The 25059-nt window shown below is 33.9% G+C and overlaps 1 protein-coding gene across 1 annotated transcript in view; it reads right to left on the bottom strand.

Annotated features, from left to right (window-relative positions):
* Positions 1–18969, bottom strand: part of LOC148605005 (uncharacterized) — a 52394-nt gene extending 33425 nt beyond the window's left edge. The window contains exons 1-7 of the mRNA XM_088547813.1: positions 18707–18969; positions 17887–17973; positions 16944–16990; positions 16136–16202; positions 15070–15151; positions 10426–10555; positions 3024–3108 (exon numbers count right to left, since the gene is read on the bottom strand). Of these exons, the coding sequence (XP_088403939.1) occupies positions 3024–3108; positions 10426–10555; positions 15070–15151; positions 16136–16202; positions 16944–16990; positions 17887–17973; positions 18707–18847 (639 nt within the window). The 5' untranslated portion in view covers positions 18848–18969. The remainder of the gene's footprint in view (positions 1–3023; positions 3109–10425; positions 10556–15069; positions 15152–16135; positions 16203–16943; positions 16991–17886; positions 17974–18706) is intronic.
* Positions 18970–25059: the final 6090 nt, after the last annotated feature.

Here is a 25059-nt window from a genome sequence, read left to right on the forward strand (position 1 = left end):
CTGCTGAAAAATGACAATATGAGGTGCACATTTTTAATACGTGTTTTAATACTATGCAAAGTTATAACAATATTGGTTCAATAATATTTTAGTTACAGATAATAAAAATAGGTACTGTCCACTACAAAAAGGTGAAGAAATGGCAGACAGAATTCTTCAGAGCTTTTTCCCATTAATATGAACAATTGACCAAAGTTTTTATTTAAATGGCTTTGCTACATGTAGGGTTTAACAGGAGCAAAACAGGAACCGAACACTTTCATCCAATACAATGAACGCCACTGAAGCTAAATAAGGTTTGTTACAATCACAAGTGGGAAGTAAGGAGTCCCCTGAAGGGTCACTCTTGTGAAGAAATGGGAATTTTTTCCAATTTTCAGCCTAAGTTTGGCCTTAAACCGTAAGAAGTCAATATAAGGGGTAGACATAGAAATGGTGGTGAGAGACATCATTCTTATTTAGATGCGAGACAAAATAAAGCACAATAGATCAATTCTGGCAAGGGGTCAAGAAATTAATCCTACCCTCCAGGGTTCGACATTAACGGTTGCCCGATTGCCCAGGGCAAGTAAATCGCCGGTCTGGGCAAGTAAAAACGACATCAAAGTTGCCCGACTGGGCAAGTGAAAAAAATATGTGCCCAAATTACATTATTTCTGATCATCGCAGCTCTAAAACATCGAAAATTACTTCTGTATAGTTCGCCGTTCTTCCCGACCTTGCTGACCTAGATTATCATTGGATAGTTTTCGGATTTTCCCTTTGCCAAAAATAGATCGTATGATATTAATGTCGACCAATCGGATGCGTCCAATTGTACATCTATTTTCGTTATCCAATTGAACATCGCGATTTATTTATGGAATTTCTTACTTTGGAAAACTGTAAGAAATCTGTATCGAAAACTTCGAAAATATGAGAGAAAAAGAGAAATAAAATTCTATTGAAGATAGTTATTGTTGTCCATTTGTTAAACTAAAGATGTGAAATAAAAACTCCTCACATGAATACTTGTAATTTCTTTGCTTCTTGTTTTACCCCTTATTCCCGCAAAAAATATGACGGCTTTTCGATTTATTTGGCTTGCAATTAATCAGTTCTCCCCAAGTGTCGAGGGAGTAAGCATGGCCAAGCAGGGGACACTTGACTGTTTTGGGGTAACTGGGGTCCCCGAAATTCCACAGAAAAATACAAAAGCTGACTATGAATTAAAACGAAAACGTGGGTTTAATGATGGATGGCTGAAAGACTTTGATGGCATTGTTGATTCTGAAAATGGCATGATCTGCACTGTCATCTGCATTATAGTTGAACAGTTTCTTGCTATCCACGTCTTATTAAACAAGGGTTTCTGGTTTAAACACTATATAGTGACACAAAGTTCCGGGCAAGTATTTCAATATTTCGGGCAAGTGAATCACATATGTCTCTTGCCCGACTGGACAAGTGAATATAAAAGTTAACGTCGAACCCTGCCCTCTAAAAAATCTCACTTTTTTGAGCAATGGAAACTCATGACCTCTTCTTTCAGCTCTCCAGTCATTATTTTTTTTAAAAACTCTACATCAGATAGTCTCATTTTAAAGCGCAGTCAAAAACTGAGCTTTCCTAAACTAAGATTAGCACTGCTGGAACCAATGAAACGGAAACAGAACCAATCCTGGACAGCTCAAAATCTTTAAATTTGGTAATAAATAAGTTTCAGAATAGAAAATTTTTAAAGAAAAGTGAACAGACAACAACCCTGATGGACACAAAGTGATGGCAAAAGCTCACCAGGACCAATTGATGAGACTTAAGCATCAGACCAAAGATAATTTTTGTGATCTCACAACTTAATTTATGTTACCAAAATAAGGTTTTTGTATCGCAGTAGAACTCCAACAAATAGGCTTCTGGAACAGGGTTATGTTGCTACAAGATTGAAGTCATCACTACAGAAGTTCTATGGTCGTCATCATGAACTCGTGAATCGTTATGGTGTATCCATCTGCACCATGAAAACTGATTTATTCAACAGGTCATAGTTTTCCTTTCCTCGTTTGTCTAACCCGGACCTGATTTTTTATGAGCAACTCGGCGGGTGTTTCTAGAAAAGCAGAAACCCTACTGGTGCACCTGGTCCATGCTCCCAGTTTTTAATGGAGTCCGAGTTGCTTATTTGTTTTTGTTACTTTGTATGATTTTAGTTACTGTATGTTCTTCGTTGTGTATGTCTGTTTTCCATGTCAGGTCTTTGTCTCTGGATTACATTCTTTTGATTACCGCTATAACCTTGGTTCCCTCGATTACTCTTTCAAATAAACATTATGTTAAACTAGTATCTCTATCATAAATGTGATGTAAAATGCTTACTCCCATATACCAACAAATTTGAAAAACAAACCTTGTATAATTATTTCAAATTAGGCAATTATATGTATCAGTATATACTCAGTATTACTAAAATGATCATTTTATCATTACCATTGTGGCTACAATCTCCTTTTACAATTTATGTGGTAAAGAACAAAGTTTTATACAGTCATTATTTAATACTGAATGAATGTAAACCAAAATTCTATGGACAACAAAAAAGAGCAAAGCAAAATAAAACTTTTTGCCTTCATATAAATAAATCTCTCTAATTGAGTCCACTGAAACATGTATGTTTTACAAACTTGTAGTAAATCCCTTTACCATGAAAAGTTGATCTTACAAACCAAATCCAATTATTTTCACATAACCACCATGTTAACAGAACAGTTAAGCCCAAAATTATTCCATGTTGATTTACGGAAAATTAGAAAAAACAAATGCTTACATCTGTTTACTACATAATCCTATTATGGGATATTAAATTACAATGGATTGTTTTTTTTTCACGTGTATTTGTCCATACAGATTCACCACTTAATGGATTTTTCTAATGATACTCATGGTTGACTTACAGAAAATTTTTGAAAGGCAAATACTTACATTTTCCACTAATCCTAATATATGAGGTAAACTGAATGGATTTTTTTAAGTGTATATATCCTTACCGATTTGCTACTTGAAGGAGATTTTTCGGGTGACTGCTCCCCTGCACTACCACTGCTACTACTGTCACTGGGCTCCAAACAGCTGCTGTTAAAATAAATTCCTCATTAGAAAAGATAAGATTTTGTTTTCTCATCTACAGCATGAATAAACGTCATAAAACAATTGATCAGTTGGAAATGAAACGTCTGTCACATCAAGAAACCAGTAAGCGTGGGACATCTTCAGCCATCCACTCAGAAACAAAAGACACCATGTGTTACAACAGATCAATGGCAAGTTATCATATAAAGATTTCCAATTTTTACCTCTTTTCACAAAACTGAGATTTCATTAGTTCAAAATTACACATAGGATTGATTAAATGTTTGTAATCTGTAAACAATTCAGATAATAGATCTACAATCCATCACTGCTTAGAAATCTGGCTTCTAGCTAATTGGTTTTTAATTTTTAATGTAAGATGTTTTTCAAAAATCTTTATCATAATTGCATATTTTTAAGAACAAAAGCTAGAGTGTCTGCACAGCAGTTTGATAATTAGTATGTGACAATGTAGGACTAAAGATCAGAACAATTAATGTAGCTGAAGTTCATTTGAACTCTGAGTGGGTGCTAATATTTGTACAATAAAAACAGTCAAAACTGAACCACTTTTCAACTTTAAATTTTGTTCTGAGTAGACCAGTGTTTCCGAAGGTTTGTCGGACCACCAGTGTCACCAGTAAAAATGTGACAGGACCGGTAAAGAAATCCAGAATGCCAAACTGCAAGTCCGGAAAATTTCTAATATTAGTCCTTCTTGAATCAGGTCAAAATGGACAGTAAAACTTGGTTCGGTCTCTAGATTTCAAATTTAAGCTGATGGTAAAGTTGAATTTTAATACTCCATAAAAACCTCAAATTTCTAAAATCAATAATTAATGTTGGGCGTTTCCTGATGAAAGCATCATTCAGTTTATGACTTACCTTACATTTAGAATATTACAAATACACTGTATAAAGAACTGTAAATGCCACTTTGAACATTGTTACTTTTATCCATAAAAATGGTGAAAAGGACTTATATTTAGAAAAAGAAAACTTTGTAAAGAAACACCGATCCATTTTCGTCTTTTTACACAACAATGTAATAAAAAGGATTTATTTAGCAGTTGAAGATAAATTGGTTACATTTATTGACTGCAGGGAGCTGATGGAATTCAGGATACCAAACAGGAGCTGATGAATACGACAACTTTATTTAGTTGTTTTTGGCGGTACCCAATAAGTAATAGGTAGATAAGAAGACGGAAACTGTTGATTATGTATTGACATTCACAAAACCAGACAAAACTTAATAATCTCATTTAATCTCTGTGATTTAGTGTAGTATAAACATGGCCTCACCTAGCCTTCTGATATAGTACATTACAAATCACCATTGTTTCTATAATATGAAATCAATTGTACGAGATTTATGGGTTGGTCATATCAATACTATAATATTTCGTTCCCTTTGGTCAATATGGTAAACATGATAACATGTACAGTAAGGATATTAACTAAAAACTGTTGGGTAAAATCTCAGGATTTCATAATTTCAGTAAGAAACTTTCTGCTACTATATTTTATATTAAAAAATCAATATAAATACTGTGGACAGCTGCATTTAAGGAAAACTTGAGCTCAACCTAAGACTCTCAAATAGCACTAAAAAATTATACTTCACTCAAAATTGGGCAAATCAGATCATTTGAAACTAAAGATTTGAAGAAAACCTCAGGATTTGAGGAAATTCTAAACTTGAGAGTTTTTGTTAAGAAATCCAGGCCAGATCTCTCAATATAGCACAATTCTTATAATATTATGGGTTTACATACAACAACACATCATTAGTGAAATCTGTTTTCACATATTTTCTCTCTTCTTTATCTCTACACTAAGACAGGAATCTAATTAAGACACTTGAAATAATTATATCCCACTTAAACATTTAAAACATTCAGTATTTTCCCTTAAAACGACAATTTCTGTTAATTACATATTCCTATTCCAATTAAGACTACTTGCAATTCACAAAACTATGTCAAATTCATGATGTCAAATGTGTGGTAGAACATGGACAAGGCTACCATGCCAATCATGATATGTAATCAGTAACAGTAACCATAAACAAAATTCTTTCTGAAAATGTTTTTCTTCACCCTGTTCACCGATGTTGATATTTTTTTTTTCTTTTTACTTCATCCATATACGAATGCATGTTTTCTTCTCCTAACATAGCTATTTAACTTATTTGTATTATATTGAATTATTTTTCTAAATCATTTCTCAAATATCTCATGAAATGAGGAAATAAAGATATGAATGCAGTGTGAGAAACCATTTTTTTCCCCAACTTGCCATTCTGGCTAGTGAAATATTGATCTTGCTAGCCAAATATAAATTCAACTAGCCACATTTTTTGGGTTGTTTTTTTTTCTGTACTATTATCTGTTTTCTCTTGGATTTGACTATCTTCTGCCTTTCTTTTTCTTTCTTCAACTATCTCTTCATTTGTTTTTTTAAATTTATCAAAAACTTTTCCATCTTCGAATATTCCCTCCCATTTAAGTTTTTCATGTACTTTACAGTAACAAAATAAGTACTCCATTTCTGAACTCATATTTTAAAAATAAAATTACATTTCAACAGATTCATCATTATGAAACAAGAAAATTATTTGCTTCTTGTTCATTTTTATTTTGACAATAAACAACTAATTTGCAAGGTAATATTTCATAAATTACCAAGATAATTTCGTTTGAATACTAATACGACATCAGGACCGTCTCCTAGGTTTTTGGTACATCCCGTTTACCGGAAATTGAAATGGCAGATCGTAAACAATGCTTTACAAGTCAATAAAATTGTGCATATCATGCCAAAATTCACTAGACATATTCAAGCTAAACTTCTTAAAATGTAGGGAACATATTTTTAATGTATGATATTAAGGGATGTTTTACTAAATAACCTGTTGGCCGGTTAACTTTCCTTGGAACTTGCCAGTCAAATGACGGTCGCCAAATTGATGAGTATAAGTAAATGAGAACTCACCAAAATACATATCTACTTGTATTTGGCGAGCTGGCGATCAGTGGTTTCCCGCACTGTGAATGAATGAAATATCCACCGTAAAATGCCTAGTCATAATTTCAAACTTTGCAAAAAACCCATTGCATGGTTAAGAGATAGATGCACTTAAAAGCTTTAAATATCAGAATGCTAGCATCCAAATAGATCAGCTCTTCAACATTTGAATGAAGTTTCATTAAAATCTATCTAATAATTCACAGGTAGATGCACTCATACTTATATAACAAAAACCCTGATTCTAGTTACTGTGAAAAGTAATTTGTGGGGTACCAATTTTTGTGGTTTTTGTGGGTAGGCAAAACCACGAAATTTGGTTCCCAATGAAAAGGAGATTTCCATTGATATGTATACTGAAAACTTCAAAACCATGAATTCAAGAATCCACAAACTTGTGTTTCTTCCCTGACCCATGAAAATTGGCATCCATGAATTAAAGTACTTACACAGTATAATATATTGCACAGCATTACCACATAGATGCATGAAGTTTCATTTTCTTTTATGTAAAGATTCAAGAGAAGTAGAATTTCAAATAAAACAATAATCTATGGAGGGATAATTGCCAATGATATGATCATCATAGGTGCAAAGACCTTTCAAAATCTTATCCAAACACTTGGTAAATGAACTGTTTCACTTAATTTCTTTACAGTAGGATTCATATAAAGCATTTTTACAGGCAAGCAGGGGGTGGGTGTAGGGGTGCACCCCTTTCTCCTAATTCAAATGACAATGTAGTACAGTTTCAAAGATTCCACTTTCCCACCATGCAATTTTGGTACGGGAAGGTTGCTTATTATGTTCCACTTTGTCTTAAAAATTAAGGCGCGAAGAAAACTTGAATTTCTGAAAGAATTTGATAAGTTCAGAGAGCAAACTTCAGTTATTTCATTTACTTTTATATAGTTTCCCTGTTAAATTCTACAATTTAAAAAAAAAAAAACAACCAACCTAGAGCACTGATGAGTGTTGGTAGTGCTCACATCATAAGAAATTTTTCAAATCTTGAACTGCAGTGATAACAAACTAATGAAGTAATATACAGTAAATCATATAAAATTATAAGGTCTATAGAGGAGATTACAATGTGTTATATATTGCTTGCAGAATAAATAAACAGACAAACAGAAAAAAAAGAACAATGAATGTTTACTTATCAGCATCATTTAGACTTTCCACATTTATTTTTCAAGGTTGATAGTAGTAAATTTTCAAAAAATTCAAAAATATTTTTTAAACTAAAAAGAGCCCGAGTCGCTTTTCTGGAGAATTTGAAATCATGTGGTCATATCATTCAATCATTCAAACAAAAGGTTTAGAGCGTTCCCTAAACTAACATCATTCCTGCCATCTACCAACCACATGAGATATATAAAGGCAGTGATATAGGCTGAAATGTTATTCAAGGGTTTCAATGGCAAAGCTACCCATTGAGCCACCTGATCTACACAAAAAGTGTATAATTTGTAGAATGCATTTAGGCCACTGAACCCTTGAAATTTCAACACATAAGCACTTGTGGTTTCTGAGAAGTTGATCTCATAAAATTGGCAGATCATAAGCATAAATAGCCTCTAGCGGCCATCTTGTTTAATCAAGCAAAAGAAAATTATTACATGTTTGAGTTGTCCATATTATTATTCCTGCCTTGTTTGGTTACCACTGGCTAAGTAAAAGCAGAGGTATAGGCTGAAATGTATTTCCCAATAGGGTCTCAATGGCAACTTTGGGTGGCCACAGCCACCTGATGAACCACCTTAGCCACACAAAAAGTGGATGGTTTGTACAAGGCATTGAGGACATACAACCTATCAAGTTTTACAACATTGGTACATGTGGTTTCAGAGGAGTTGATCCTGCAATTGGCTAACCAGAAATAGCCTCTGGCATCCACCTTGTTTAATCAAATCAAACCAAAATTGGATCTTTTAAACTGTGAAAGTACTTTAATTGTGTATACCAATTTTCATGGATTAGGGAACTACACAAAATTGTGGATTATTGAATTCATGGTTTTGATGTTTTCAGTACACACCTCAGTGTGAATCTCCCTTTCATTGGGAACCAAATTTCGTGGTCTGGCTCACACACGAAAATTGGTATCCCATGAACAAAAGTACTTTCACAGTTATAGCTTTTTCTTACACCATTTCTGCCAAATTTGGTGAAAACTGGTTATAGGTTTTCATATAGTAGAGCAAAATGTTAAAAGTTTATAGACTATGGACACAAAGTGAAGGCAAAAGCTCACTGGGACCTTTGGTCCAGGTGATCTAAAAAGGGGAGCATCCCACCCCGACCCCTATTGGGACTATTAAAATGCTCGACATGAATCCTGTCATGTCATTTGCCACCATAAAATCATGGAATTCATTAATTAACTGTAAGTTGTTCATGTCACAAAAACAAAATTAATTATCAACTCTGCAGGGAAAAGTCACATACATTTAATAATTAATGAGTACTTAATTCATCATTACAGATTCAAATTTCCAATACATATTTATTTAAATACTACCATGAAAGTCTTGGAAAATCAATAAAAAACAAGTATTTACCTGCAAAGATAGTATAGAGAGTCCTGTGTCACAGATTTTCAAACAACATGTTACATGATCATAGGTACAAGAGATGAAAAAATTATGTTCAACTATAAAATAGCCACAAGTGTTAGTTGGAAACACTTGTAGAGTTTATGTAGTAGATTCCTTCAGGAAAATGTTTTCTTTAAATTTTTGCTTGAATCTTGTCAATTTTTACAAACAAGCTTATAATGTTTGGTATCTACTAGATATTATGAGATGGAATTCTTCTTTAACACTAAAATTAAGAACTCTCCTGCTGGCAAGACCAAGTAAATTTCGAAGTCAAAGTCAAAGAGAATTTGCCCTCTGTGCCACCTTATTTTGAAAAGTTCCATTTTCTGTTCAACATCATAAGGGCAAGTAGCTAGTTTAATTACAGCAAAACTTGTCTGCTTGACCAGATGGACAATTTTGTTTAGTTCTACCCTTATCCCCTTATATCCTTTAGGTCACATGCCAAATTAGCAAAGACAAAAAAGTACAGTTTGGGCACGAGTTTGGATACGAATGCAAAATACTTGCAATGATATCAGGGGTGGTTCCAGATGAGGATGTAATGGACCTCTCCTCCCCCTTTTCAAAGAAAAAAAAACAAATACCATAATCTACTAGATATTGTACTGAATATGGCAATTAATCAGATTCATTCATTATACATGTCATAATCTGATTTCCTTTTATACTGAATCTTGTAATTATGCCCCCATTTCATAAAATGCTTGTATTTGACCATAGACTGTTTTCTTATAGTATGCATGGCCTCATGCACTTGTGTCAGTAAAAAAATCATACCGTGTGTAATTAAAATCTGAGGTACTGCAACAGTACTTTAATTGGTGGTTATCAAAGTTTGTTGAGTTTTCAATTCAGCCTCTATTTTTAAAAGAAACTTTGTTATTCATTAGAAATCATTATTATGGTTTGGCTGAACCACAAACCATGAAAATTGGCAATACATGAACAATAGTTCTTTCACAGCATATTGTAAACAAATGCTTTTGCCTAATTTAAAGGTCCAATTTAGGCAAGTCCTAATTCAGTGATTTTTTTATTGTTTTTGGGAAGGGGTCCATGGCCCATGAAATTGGTAAAAATACCGCAAAATTCTCAACTTCAATATATAATCTATATATAATTATGAGGAGAAAGAGCTTGATACAATTATAATTTGCTTCTATTCAAGTCCTTGATGAAGAACAACAAAACAGCTTCAAATCACAATTGAGAATTTCACAGCTTGAATTTGGAGCATATTTTTCTTTGGAGAAAGATGCAATATTTTAAAACTTATTTTTTTCAACTGGTCCTTGATGAACAACATTACAGTTTCTATTGTATAGACCTAAGTCCATCAGGTAACCCCAGGATTACAAATCTGATACAATAGAGTGAAGAGGATTTTGTATATCTCACAAAGCTCCAATTTAATTAAAATTCATGTACAATTATTGAGACCATGTTACAAGTCAAAATTGAGAATTTCACAGCTTAAATTTCGATCATAATTTTCATAGGATATTCGGCCAAATTTGGACCAAAAATAAGAATTGGAAAATTACTGTAATCAGAAATAATTTTACAAGGTCAACAAATAATGAAGAAATTGGCAAATCTAGAAGTAAATAAAAAGTAAAAAAAGAGAATCATAATTGTAAAACAGCGGAAAAAACCATCCCTGTGAAAAATGCATTTAACTTACTATTTCGTGGAGTTATATCTGTTCTTTTTCTTCTGTTTTCCCTCTTGTTCCCTTATGACCTGTTTGGCCTCAGAGATCTCATCATTACTGAATCCAAATACACCCATGTATAGGATTTCATATACTATAGCTAGAAAATAAAATACACAGTCTAAAATCATACACATTGATTAAAGTTTACCTATGTTGCTTTCAGGAAGGATTGATTGATTGTTGTAGAACAGCCTATTGCAGGTATTGGCATTGCAAAATGGTTACTGTAAATTCAGTGATTAATGCATGCATTATGTATTGCTATTTCTAGAAAAATCCATTCGTTATATTGGAAATTCCATAACATGAATCTTAATATTGAAATTTTAAGCAAATGGCATCTTTCACAAGAATTTGTTATTAAAACAGAGTACGCGAAATTTGTCGGTCCTGACCATTAAATAAACAGGGTTGTCTGATGTTTTTATCACGAGTGATGGTCCGAGGACCACCATTAAAAAGTGGCTGTCACAGTGCTTTGTTGGTTTGATTGTTTGGTTATTAGATGTTGACTGGTTTGTGTAATTCCATTTCCGGTTTAACATTGGGTACCAGATTGTTGACATCGTGCTAATGTGGCCTTTTCAACACTTTACCAGTTCTGTTCCTGGCATATGGCCAAGCAACTGTCATATTTTCAGATTAATAATACAATGCCTATAAAAGATGATGATCATCACGGGGAAATAGCTGCAAAACGTAGCTCTATTTTTTTTGTGATTTTAACGTTAAGATCACAAAAACAGAAAAAAATCAAGCGCTATGATTTAGCAGCAAATGAGGAAATGGACAGTGGTGATGAGTTTGACTTCGGGCAGACTGAAGCAGAAAACTTTTCATGGATTAAAAAATATGCTGTTGAAGAATGGTTATGATAAAATAAAATTATTGATATTCAGATAATCATATTGATACAAACTAAAGTTACTAAACTAATCACATGCAAAATGGGAAATAAATAAACATGTATTAATTGCCATTTCTGAAAACAGACTGGAAAATAACTCCACAACCAAGTCAATACAACAAAATGAAAAGCTACTTGGCATACCATAAAGTCATTGAAGAATTTTAATTCACTAACAGTATATTTATGAAAATAAGGGGGACTGGCTAAATATCTGTGGGATTGACTGGATAATCTAACCACCCAGTCCCATGACTGACAGGGCAAAACAAGTTTTGACGGACTCTGATAACAGTATATATATTTACATGTACCTAGCCAAATGCTTTGATGGTTGATGAATTCCAATAGCAACCTACTTCGAAGTCATTAAAATTGTTACTACATGATTGTGATACAGAATTTGTTTAAAACATTTGAATATAGTCATGATTTCAAATACAAAATACCAATCATAGTAATATTGCAAATTTCAATATGCTGTACACGTATTTCAAGGAGTTACCTCTCATCGGCAGTACATAAGAAGATCTAAGCTCAAAAACTGTATGAAAGTAATCAAAACTATAATTATCAAAATAGGAAGCTATAAATCATCAACAAGACGTTCTCCTAAATTCTAAATACATGTATGTATACTCAAACCTTCTATGTTCTCCTAAATTCTAAATACATGTATGTATACTCAAACCTTCTATAATCAGACAGAAGTGGACAAAAAACAGCATATCCCTGCTGACATTCCACACATTAAAAGTTGGAATATTACCAAATGAATGCCTTTTGAATACCTTCAAAAAGGTATGTCTCCCCCTGTTCCAAATTTCCAAAGGGGTACAACTCCCACAAAAATTCAGTGGATCATAAATTCTTCTAATATGCACTATTACATATCATGTCCTAACTATCAAGAAAGTTCCATGAAATTTTGGTGCAGTAGTTTCCAAGGAGTAGCACTTCCACTTACAAATGTGTGAAAACCAGACAGTCAGATGAACTGGGTGAATGGTACAATTTTATTTTTACATCGATAATGGATGGCTCAGAAAATGATTTTAAAGTTTCCTAAGAAAGCAACCGAATTTTGCACAAAATGAAAGAACTATCTTCCTTTTTCAATGAATTTATGCACCTGATCCATGCTCCCAGTTCTTAGTAAGAGTCTGAGTTGCTCATTTACTTATGTTGCTTTGTACATATTATTTTGATGATTTTATGTTCATTGTTGTGTGTGTCTGTTTTCCATGTCTAATCTTTGTCCCTTGATTACATTCCTTTGATTTCCACTATAACCTTGGTTCCCTTGATTACTCTTTCAATGCTTTCTGTGCAATTCATTTCTCTTTAATTGTTGCAGTTAATCAAAAACCAACAATTAACTTTGAGAAAGGATGTGTTTGTGATATGAAATAGTGTGCCACCCACTGCCTGGTTTCTGTGTGGACATCCTCTTTAGGTTTATTTAGAGTTCATCCATAGGTTTACCAGATAGGGTTAAATGCACCACCTGTCACTAAATCTATGATAATAGAAACTGCAGGTAGCCATTTGCATTCTTATTGAACATCAAATAGCTCACATCACAGATATAGATTTGATAAAATGCTTACATTCTACAATTTTTCAACAGATGGTGTTTTGTCCATGCAAGGGAGATAACCATGATTAAATTCTTGGAAAAAGAAACATTTCTAAAAGAACACGAGTTGATCTAAGAATTGTTTTTGTTAAGAACCCAGGAATAGAATCATCAATTTGTCCATCCACACATTTTTATACAGTTTTCTCTGAATCACCATGATCACATACATCTCCAGCTTTCAAATTTGAATATGCTAAATGGTTAAAGACGCCCTAAAGAATTTCAAAAATGTTTACATTCTCATTTGTAGTCGTCATGATTCAACCAATATGAACATAATGGTGGACTACAACATTGTGATTCTAATTTTGAGGAAAGATTACCCCCACCCCGACAAAAAAAAGCAAATAGTTTCACCCTAATCCAAATAACCAAAAAATGCTTAGGTGCTATATCCTTAAGAGATCAACCTTCTATTAGAAACATAAAAAAAAAATCCATTTACATGCAAATTTTAAAGCTACAAGTATTTAATTCCAATGGGGACCAGAATTACATTTTCATACTTGAAAGAATAGTTTTTCCTGACCTTCTCCTGATTTTTTGGGTTATTTTTTGTGGGACATAGATTTATAGGTTATTTTAAATCCTACTTGGCTTTCACCCTTCAGTAAGAGAATAGTCAATTGGTTGGATCATGCAGATGCCAACAAATCAATATTTTCTGGGTCACCACAAAGGTCAGGAGGTATCCAAAATTTAGGCCTGGGAAAGTTGCAGTTAAATTGATTTATGAATGGAAGTGCTGCAGTGTGATACTAACAAAAAATACAATGTTTACACATCAAAGTCTAAAACATGACAATGCTGGATTCAGCAGGATGTAAGAAGTACATTGTCACAAATCAACTAACATAGTTAAACTATGCTTCAATTTTAAAATTCTGTGTGCACATGCAAGGTACAAGTAATAAATATATTAGTTTTCATGGATGCACTAAATTGCTCTATGGTAGGATGCTGAAACAAACAGTACCCATATTTCCATATACTGAATTATTTTAAAGAACAAAAATAAATTTTAGGTAAATAAAGCCATTTTATTCAACTTAAATTCTAAAAATATACTTTTAAAACTAGAAAACCTGTTTATCACAGGAGCCCCCGCCTCATTTGTTAGTAGTGATTTTTTATTTTATTAAGAAATCAAATGTGTCTGTAAGACACTAATAATGCCCTCACTTGCTAGATTTGCCAAATTAGGAACATTTTTATTTTTGTATGAAGAAATGGTTTGCAGATTCAGAAATCCTTCCAAGACTTGTGTTACTCATGGTCTGGGGATCAATTTGGGGATCAGAAATTCTTAAATATATGCATATCTACATATTGTATCCAGGCCACATAGTGTCATGAAATTCTGTTTGGTAGTGTCAGACTAGTTGCGATGAGAAAAAGGGGACCGATGGACGTATTAATGGACACATAAAAAATGTTAATACCCCCATATCAAATCCTTAACTTTGTTACTTGGGATAAATTTCTGACAAAAATAACAGTCTAACTATCACCCAGTTCCATAATATTTCACGAAAATCAAAATCTTTTGGACCTGCACACCTTCATCATGCGTGGAAATATCCTGTAAAATATTTTAGATGTAGTTCAAAAACGAGGAGATAGCCGGACAAGGCATGATCCATATATTTCTGAGTAAAATGACTAAGTGTAACTATCACCAATTTCCGTAATATTTCACAAAAATCAGAATCCTTTGGCCCTGCACACCTTCATCATGCGTGGAAATATCCTGTAAAATATTTTAAAAACTGTACAAGGAGATAGCCAGACAAGTCATGATCATGTGTAATCTGGACGGATGGACAGGGTAAATTAATATGCCCCCGACAGATTGTCGCAGGGCATAAAAAGAAATGACCTTTTTGAAAATTAAAAATCATGATGCTTAAGTTAGCAAGAGTCCAGCTCAACCTCCCAATAAAACAATACATAGGGTTTTCTCTCTTTTGTTGGTGTATAAATCATTTTTAATAGTTCTTTTAAAATTATAACTTTTTTCTTTACATTTTAGACACATTAAATCTCAAGTTATTCAACTTACATTGACACAGAGCCATTTTCTGTATGTAAGACTTCGGATAAACACTCTCAAGATGGGACGAGTCAATTCTGCACAAAACGACCTGTATAATACAGTTTCAAAAGTTAATATTGCTGAATCTATGCAGGGATTCTAAAAAGCTATCACAACTGAATTTTAAGAAATTGCCTATCCTTTGAAAATTAAAAAATAACTTGAAAAAGTTTGGTGAATATGTCAAAGAGACAACATCCTCATCAGCATGAAAAATGTCACCCCAAGGCCACCTATTAGTCTTCAATGAATGACAAGGAAACCTTCACACTGCAGGGCAGGCTGCAGCTCACCCCAAAACATCACTATACACAGGCACAGCAAAAGAGTTGCCCCTACATTCTCAAATAACATATAAATAAACTAAAGGTGAGAACGAAACAAGAAATTCCTGACTTTGGACAGGCAAAAAAAATGTGGCAGGGTTAAAGTACTTTGGCGTGATCATAACCCTCCTCCTTTAAAATCTGGCCACTGTGGAAAAAATATCACAGAATTAAACATAATAAAAATCAGTTCAAAAAGGAAACATCAAAAAGAAAACTGAATATAAATTTCACAAATGTACAAACTTAGGAATACTAGCAGTTAACTGACATGCTGGCTCCAGACCAGTTTAAACCTACAAAAAGTCATTTCCTCATCATACATAAGCATTTTATAAATCATCTGTGAAAGGTCATGCATGTAATTCCTATCTCAAAGATTCCATTCAAGATAAGATGGGACACAAAACTCAGACTCATTAATTTCAACCTCACCTTCCCTCTAAAAGGAAAAAAAATTTACCAGAAATTTACTAGTCATAGCATCAGTGGAAACTCCTGGACAACTATACTCACAGCAAACAGTTTTCTAAAGTGCCAATCGTTCTCTCCATTAAATCGAATAAATTTCATAATGGTCAATTTCTACCAATATTAGTAGATTTTGCCTAAAAATCTTAAAAAGATACAAAACATGTACCAAGCTAAATTTACAATATGCAAAAATCCTGAATGTACTGTGCACAATTCAAAATGAATTTACTCACATGCTCAAAAAACCCGTTGTCTATTGCTATATGTGGTCCTGAAGTTTCATAAATAATGAAGTTGCGTCTAAAAGAAAACAGAAAAAAATACATTAGAATGGATACATATGTACACATACCAGTATCATGTATTCTTTCAAAATGTAATATTTTGTCACATTTGTAGATGATCATTATAATGAAGGGGAGATTATTCCCATAAAGAAAGAATTTGAAATCTACTTCAGCACATTTTTCATAAAAATGATAGTAGTAACTTGTCATACATGCAAACTGTATATTTGACAAATAATGAAGCTGTTAGAATCACTGTCACTAAATTATAAGTAACTGTTGATTTTCTTTAGCTATAAATTATGGAATTATGCAGTTTTTTAAATCTATTTGAGAGGCTGTTCATGTCAAAAACAGCAGATAGATCCTATGATATGGGTCGAACATGGTAAATTTTATCCCACTGAATTTTTAGTTTCAATGTAACGTATATTAAGGTTGTTTTGAATCGACAATGGATGGCTCAGAAAGTAATCTTCAAATCCCCTAACAAAGCAACCATATTTTGCTCAAATTGAAGAGTATTCTCCCCTTTTTTGAATGAATTCCAATGCTTTCTATGTAACTTATTTCTATTCTATCATTGCAGTTAATCAGAAACCAACATTAGACTTTGAGAAAGGATGCATTTCCAATATGAAATAGATGAAAATTATTTTATAACGAAATTTGTCATGTGCCTTCTACTGCCTGGTTTTCATTGAACACCCTCATAAACCTTAAGACTTAAGTGTTATTCCGCTATAACTTGTACCTTACTATACATGATAGAGCATTCATTGCATCAGATTCAGACCAGATCTGGAAGAAAATCATATAATTACTGAGGACAGTAAACAAAGCCCTGAGTATCAAATAAATAAACTTGCACTTCAAATAAAAATGGAACTAAATCCTATGACTTTTTCCTGACATGTACTTGATGGCATTAAACCCCACATACATCTTGCACCAAAACATAAGTGAAAAAAATTACAAGTTTTGTGGCACCAGTGCCTAATATACACATGCAGAGCTATTGGCATTTTTAAAAATAAAAAGCCGTACAAACTTTTGTGGAATGAAGTTAGAAACACCAATCACAAAGACCTAGCACATTCAAAAGATGAGAAACTGATTCCACAAAAGTGGAACCAAGGATGATGTATGTGAGAGTGAAAGTGAGTAACAGCCAGGGCAGATTCAGTAATTTTTGAAAGGTGGGTTCCAGGGTAGTACAAATGTATGTATTTGCTCATTTTTTGCCACAAATTTGAACAGAATTAACAAAAGTTTCCAACAAAAAGGGTATCAAACTACCAAAGCCAGAAACCATATGGTCAAATAAAAACAAAGTGCTCAAACAAGAAGTTGATGTTGTTTCAGTCTGAAATCAAATTTAACAATAAGTCAATTAATATAAAGCTTTTGTAAAAATATCAAGCTGCATTTTTACGTTTGTACATTGTAGTTGCAGGTGAAAGTTGTAGATGGACAAAGGGACAAAGAGACAGACACTATGATAACTGTATATAGCCCTCCTGCAGATACAGAGGGTGTATAAAAAAATGCATGTCTAGATAATGCAGAATGTAAGTAGATATATTGAAGGATATTATATATTACACAAAGTTCAAGTAACAGCTGTACAATGTGACTATATGTTATACAAATTAGCATGCTTAATATGTATCAAACCAGGAAAATAAATCACTTACATATTTTTCATCAATGCCATCCAAACTATAGAAAACTTCTTTAGAAAGTTGGTATAACTTTTCATAATGGGTCTGTGTCATATAAACCTGAAATATAAATACATACAAATGTATACAATTTTGAGACTGAAAGGTACTCATTTGTTGCCCATGTTAAGTATAAATAACAACATTTTCTGATCATCTGACCTAGTCTCTTTCATACAGAACAGTTTACTGTGAAATTTCAATAGCTAGGTCAAGTCTTCAAATAAAATAAAAATTAAATGTACAAGGTAGCTTCTCATTTCCTAATTTAAATCATTATAATAGTTTACTCTATTATAAACAATGGATTTCATCAGAAAAAAACTTGCCTATTCATGCAAAATTTATTTAACATACTGATCTTCGACAAAGAAGTACCTGTATAATGCATATACCAATATTTTTGTTAAATAGGGAAGTTTATAATATTGAAATAAGAATTTTATCATTTATAATCTAGCAACATTCATAAAATATTTTTTCTAAATCACATCAACCAGGGACTTTCTAATATACACTCCCTGTATTAACCAATTGTAATAAATTTTTCACCAAATAACAAGAAAATATTTGGGTTATTCTGAACAAAAAAAACACAAACAGTTAAACAGATTTTTCACCAAAAATTACGATAAATATTTTTTTTTAATTCAAACTTAAAATATTTTTAGAATAAACAATATTGTATCAAGTTAGCAGAATCGTTGGAGAATTTTCGCTTCATCATTACCTTTGGTTTGGCCAGGACCAAGTAAAATATTAATTGGCATGAACTTGCAAACTTCATAATTACCTGCTCCGAAGTTGCTCGGAAAAGGCAATATCCATCGCGAGCGACTGGTTTTCTCCACAACCCGAGAGTAGAAAGATACGAGTCCATAGCTGATTGTGATCTTTGACAGGTCTTCCCTGGGCTGTTCACATAATAATGCATTGCTCACGGACACAAGCTCACGGTCAAATACTTCTGTCGGTCTGTGTATCCCACACACCGCCAGCCACGATCAGCCAGCTTGATAAGAGTGCACGAAATAGAAATGGACAAGGTCACGTGCTCATCGGTTCCCACGGACTCCGCATGAGCTTTTCCTTTGAAGTAATGACCTACATTCATCACCGCCAGTTATATAATTAACATCAAAGGATGTGGTGGTATGTGATTGTGGTTTGAACATTACTTTTTTTTCGGAACCTTTCTCAAAATGGGAGTGTATATTAGAAACGGAAGGAAAGATATTTTCTAAACTCCGGTTCTGTTTATTTAGAAAAATAATTTTTATGCATCAACGACGGACAGGGGCTACGGGTTTTATTTAAGAATTAAATATTCCAAATTTTAGCGAAAAAAAAATACCTGTCATCTGATCACAATCAAATTATGATCATTGTAAGATCATAATAAAAATGATGTGCATATAACATGTATATCGAATCCTAGTCTTTGACTTTTCTCAGTTAGACCTCTTTGAAATTAGAATTAAATTGCCTTTAATTTCTTATGTCTTTAGAGTCCAACTATAGGAACTACAGCATTTTAAATTGGGAATTGTTTCGATTTGAACATAACGTAAATGAAGTGGGGTTGGGGGGAAGTGATGCTTTGTTTGGGAAATAAAAAGTATCAAGTTAAGTTTAATTAATGAAAATATTGAGCAGTATTCTAACGATATCTAGTTTACATCAACACATTATACAGGATTCTGAATATCCAAGAAATGAAAAAAAAGTAACTGAAATCAAATCAAGCAGTGCATGTTTAACATAATGAAGTAAAACCTAAGGGAAAAAATAGTTCCAGCCCCCCCCCCCAAAAAAAAAGGGTGAACGACTGTAGGGACGACATGAAATTAAAACATTGATAAATTAAAAACTGTGAGTAATGCTCACTTAATCTATACCCTCTCTCTCCCAAAAATGACCATATACATAGAAATCTTAATTGTAGGCTAGGTGCAGAACCCCCAAATAAGAGTTTTGGAGATTAAAAGAGTCTGTGAAATTCTGATATTTTCTACCCTAGTTCGGTCATTGTCTCTTTCATATATAATCGAAATCCATTCTTGTTATATCCAAAAGTGCTATGTTATGTACATGTAACCTTTGACTTGTTTAAGGTTGAGTGAATGTCCTTAGTGATTTATTGGTTTCTTGCTAATAACAGAAATTTTTAATAAATTAAATAATAATTGTGTTATATAAAGCAGTAATCTATAAATAGAAATACCATAAAAGGTCATCTAATCACTATATCGCAAAACTTTCAAATTTTGGCGGAAAAATCCCCAATACCGCACATGAGAAAGTTCTAAGTCGCTCAGTAAATAGGAAGTACATCTGTAGATGACCTAAAAGGCTGAAAAAAAGCGAGACACGGTACAAGTCATTGCGCTTAAGCCACATACCAAAAATTTAATTCCTTCTAATGGGTGCTGAGAAATCTGCGACGGAAAATTTCCCGATACTCCACACGTAAAAATTCTAAGTCACTCGAAAAACAGAAAGTAAAAGACCTAGAGCGCTGGAAAAGACACGGTACAAGTCATCGTGCTCAAGCCATATACCGAAAATATAATCATTCCTACCAATGGGTGCTGAGATATCTGCGACGAAAAAAAATCCCAGAACCACACATGTAAAAATTCTAAGTCGCTCAGTGAACACGAAGTAGATTATCTAGAAAGCTCGGAAGGGATGACACGGTATACAATGTAGGTTATCATGCTTATATTAAGACACATACCAAACATCTAATCATTCCTTCCAATGGATGCTGAGAAATTTGTGACGGAAAATTTCCCAATACCGCAAATATAAAAATTCGAAGTCACCAGCTACAGCCTGAACTGTGGTGTGAAGATTTCCTCGTCGTTCACTGAAGATCAATGAGTGGCCTTAAATTGGGCTGACATTGGGCTGGTTTTTTTTTACATATACACCATACCTATTCTCGTTATATGTGTGTATTGTTTCCCTTTTCCTCCGAAATCGGCTGTTAAGCCTACGAGGATATCTAAAGCATTTTTTTTTTTTTTTTTTTGGGGGGGGGGGTTAAGTACTATATATTCATTTATATGTTGCTTCCGCAAGTTTTTAATACCTTAGGAATTAGCACCACAATTTTGTGAACCACTTGCACCGCTAGAATTGGTCATAAAAGTATCACTACTACCACACCATAAGGACTTGAGGTCGTGAGTTAATTTCATAAAATGGGCAAAAATTTTACTAAAGTAACTGTGCCTCGGATCAGTTTTCGTTCATTTTATCATCAATTTCATGTTCACCGTCTGAATATAGCTGAAATATTGCTGCTCGGACGTTAAACCCCAACAAACAAACGGATCAGTTTTCGACTTCATTTCAGGAAAAAACCACTGATATATCTGTCACCATTTTTCACCACTCAGTTTAATTTTGAAATTACACATACTTACCAAATTATCTTCAACTGAGTTTAAAAACAGTTAAAATCAAAGAGCTGTAGTACGGAGTTAAGAAAGATCTTCAATTTGTAGTTTAAGCTTAGTATGAATGATCACCATTGTTGTTACCAAAACACTCATTTATACTGATCTTTCCTGTGAATACTTCTTGTTCCTTTTCTTTCGTAACATTCTCGGCTTTTCGCTGTTCTCAACAATGCTCTTTTGTTTTATGTGTAATCTTGTCATTGGATATCCCTTTCCTTTAAACATACGAACTGCGCTCTTTCATTATGACCCCGTGCATGTCCGGGTGTTAAAAGAATAGACCTGCAGCAGCGCTAAGCTTGTCGTAAAAGGCGACTAAATAGTGCTCAGAACCCTAGCCGGGGGCTAGGGCGCTCTGCCCACAGAGCAACTGGGATGTGTACCCAGGTGGTGGAATGGGGTACCCCTGGCGTGTTGCATGCTGGGATTGTCAGGCTATAATACGGAAACTCTGACCGCAAACCACAGTGGTGCACCGTGTTGGGAAAGATGCCACGTTCCTCGCACGTTAAAGAACCCTACTGTGGTATTCTCCCGGAGTAGGAACCATAGGGCTCCGCCACAGGAGGTTAAATTGCCCGACCCTACCCACCTCTCCCTATTTCCAGTGGCAATCAAAATTTGTCGACCCCATTGTCCTCGTGTCCCATCCCTTTTTCATTTCATCATCAATTTCATGTTCATCGTCTGAATATAGCTGGAATATTGCTGCTCGGACGTTGAACCGCAACAAACAATCTTTCATTATGGTGCACAGAATGATCATCAAATGAGGTTGATAGTCATTGGTAGTAATGCATTATGAAAGACAATATTTGAACAAGAAGTAATCAAGGGCATGGTTTCACGTTTGTGAAATACTTTAAGCAAGACTCTCAGGTTAGGAAAAATAGTCTGAAAGGCGAAAAAAAAGAGAAAATATACAAAATGGCAATGCCCCAGGCTATCTCCGTGAACTTATCCCCACTCCTGTTCAGAGTACAACAGTCTATCCGCTACGAAATGGATCTGATATTATATTACCCTTCTATAGATGATCATTAACTAGTGAATTCATACCATCTGCTATAAGAGAATGGAACAATTTAAGTGAAGAAGTGCGAAATGTGAATTTAATATCAAGATTCAAATGTGCAATCGGAAGCAAAAATACCTTGCATAAACTAGACATTCCCCAATATTTTAATTACGCCCTCGTAAATTAAATATCTGTTTGACCCAGCTACGATGTTCTGCGTCTTTCCTTAACTACGATTTACACAGAGTCCATATTGTAGCTGATCCTGCGTGTAGTTGCGGTGCTCCAATTGAAAGTGTCTACCATTTTTTTTTTCGAATGCAAAAAATATACAGAAAACCGGTTTCTGACCTAATATTATTATGGAGGTAAAACCAGTATCACACAAGGACAGCGCACCCACCCGTCCACTTTATGCTTCTCGAATTTCAAATGTTCATATATTCCACCTTATTGTCGATTTTGTAGAATACCGTAGTATCTTGACCTACACTTAGAAATCGATGGTAAAGGAAAACTATTGACCAAACTTTACGACAAACGTGATTACTTTTCATTCAGAAATGTCAACTTCCTTTCATCTGTGGCAACATCCCTTCGGCTCCTGCATATGGAGTGTTCATATCACAACTCATACGTTATGCCAGAGCTTGCCGAAACTACGCAGACTTTTTGTATCGCGCTAGAACTCTAACAAATAGGCTTCTGGAACAGAGTTTTATGGCCGTTATCATGAACTCGTGGATCGTTATGGTGTATCCATCAGCACCATGAAAACTGATTTATTCAACGGGTCATAGTTTTCCTTCCCTCGTTTGTCTACCCCGGACTTGACTTTTTATGAGCAACTCGGCGGGTGTTTCTAGAAAAGCAGAGCTTGCCGAAACTACGCAGACTTTTTGTATCATGCTAGAACTCTAACAAATAGGCTTCTGGAACAGGGGTATGTTGCTACAAGATTGAAGTCATCACTACAGAAGTTTTATGGTTGTCATCATGAACTCGTGGATCGTTATGATGTATCCATCAGCACCATGAAAACTGATTTATTCTTCAACGGGTCATAGTTTTCCTTTCCTCGTTTGTCTACCCCGGACTTGACTTTTTATGAGCAACTCAGCGGGTGTTTCTAGAAAAGCAGAGGACGCTTACCCTACCGGTGCACCTGGTCCATGCTCCCAGTTTTTAGTGGAGTCCGAGTTGCTCATTTCCATTTGTGACTTTGTATGTATGATTTTAGTTACTGTATGTTCTTTGTTGTGTATGTCTGTTTTCCATGTCTGGTCTTTGTCCCTGGATTAAATTTTTTTTGATTACCGCTTTAACCTTGGTACCCTTGATTACTCTCTCAAACAAACTTTTATATGATACAGTGCATTTAATTCGTATTTTAGTTTTCAAAAGAAACCAATAAAGGAATTTTTTACGTCCATTCCATTAAGGTGGAATATTGCCACCACAACCCCCGAAAAAATGACCTCAACATGAACCAAAATGCCATTTTTCATATAACGATGTAAAGAAGATATGTTGGCCACTATATTGTTTTAGATATCAATGTATCCATAATATCTGTTCATTGCAGGTGCTTAATTCTCAGTTTTTCGATGATAACAATGACCTTTCCTTAAAAAAGGGAATTTTCGGAATTTCAGTTTTTCTTTCATTTTACCCGTAATAATTTTCTTTTATTTCAAACCCGATTTTATACGTTCTGTGGCGTCATAGATATACATTTTATTGAAGCATGAATACTCTAGAAAACATGTTAATTTAAGCGATTTTCCCGCGGATAGGGATACACTATGATATTTTGTATTTCACCCCAAAAACGTAAATGTTACCGCATATTGGTTGATACCATTTGAAAGCTGAGATATTTGGTAATATGATGATACCTATATTATTTAGTTTCTCCGTTATGTCACAGGATAGCTTAGTCGCTCGAAAAATTGAGTCACAAAAATATTTGCTTTTTGATCCAGTGGGCACAAATATATTCTTATAATGGAAAATAATTCGAGAATATTTTTGGCGACAATTTTGGAAGTATAAATGTATCTTAAAGCCGTCATGAAGTTGATGACTGATAGGGTGCACCAAATTATCAATTTTACAAAGTTGTTCTTAAAGCGACAAAAATCACAAAAAAAAACACAAAACAAACAAAAAAGAGAGAAAATTGTTCCCGGTTAGAAGCCCATGGACAACTTTGCAACAAATGGTTATGGCATGAATACAAACAATACTATAAGAAAAATGCTAAAGAACAGTTGTATACATAACGTGTATGTATTACTTTATGACCATGATGTGAAGTGGTATTTATATATATGACAGAAATAGACAATGAAAAAGAAAAGAAAATCACGTATGTTCAAATACTTCAAATATACCTGAGATTCCAGCATTAATTCATGATTTTAATTTTAGTATTTCAGCTGAATTGCAATTTCGTATTATATAGGACAAGTCTTTATCGTAATGAAAGGAATAAAGACTTTATTTCAGAATGTCTCAATAAATATTTCTCTGTGATGTACGTTGCATTCACCTTGACTTCTATGACCACGTCCCTACTATCGAACAAATAAGATTAACTCTTCCTGGCCCTTTCTATAGCCAACGCATTTCCGTTATTTGGAAATCTATTGATGA

The sequence above is a fragment of the Perna viridis genome, chromosome 10 (assembly GCF_037379345.1).
Source record: "Perna viridis isolate PV_CMFRI_1.1 ecotype Kerala chromosome 10, ASM3737934v1, whole genome shotgun sequence".
In the NCBI taxonomy this organism is placed as follows: domain Eukaryota; kingdom Metazoa; phylum Mollusca; class Bivalvia; order Mytilida; family Mytilidae; genus Perna; species Perna viridis.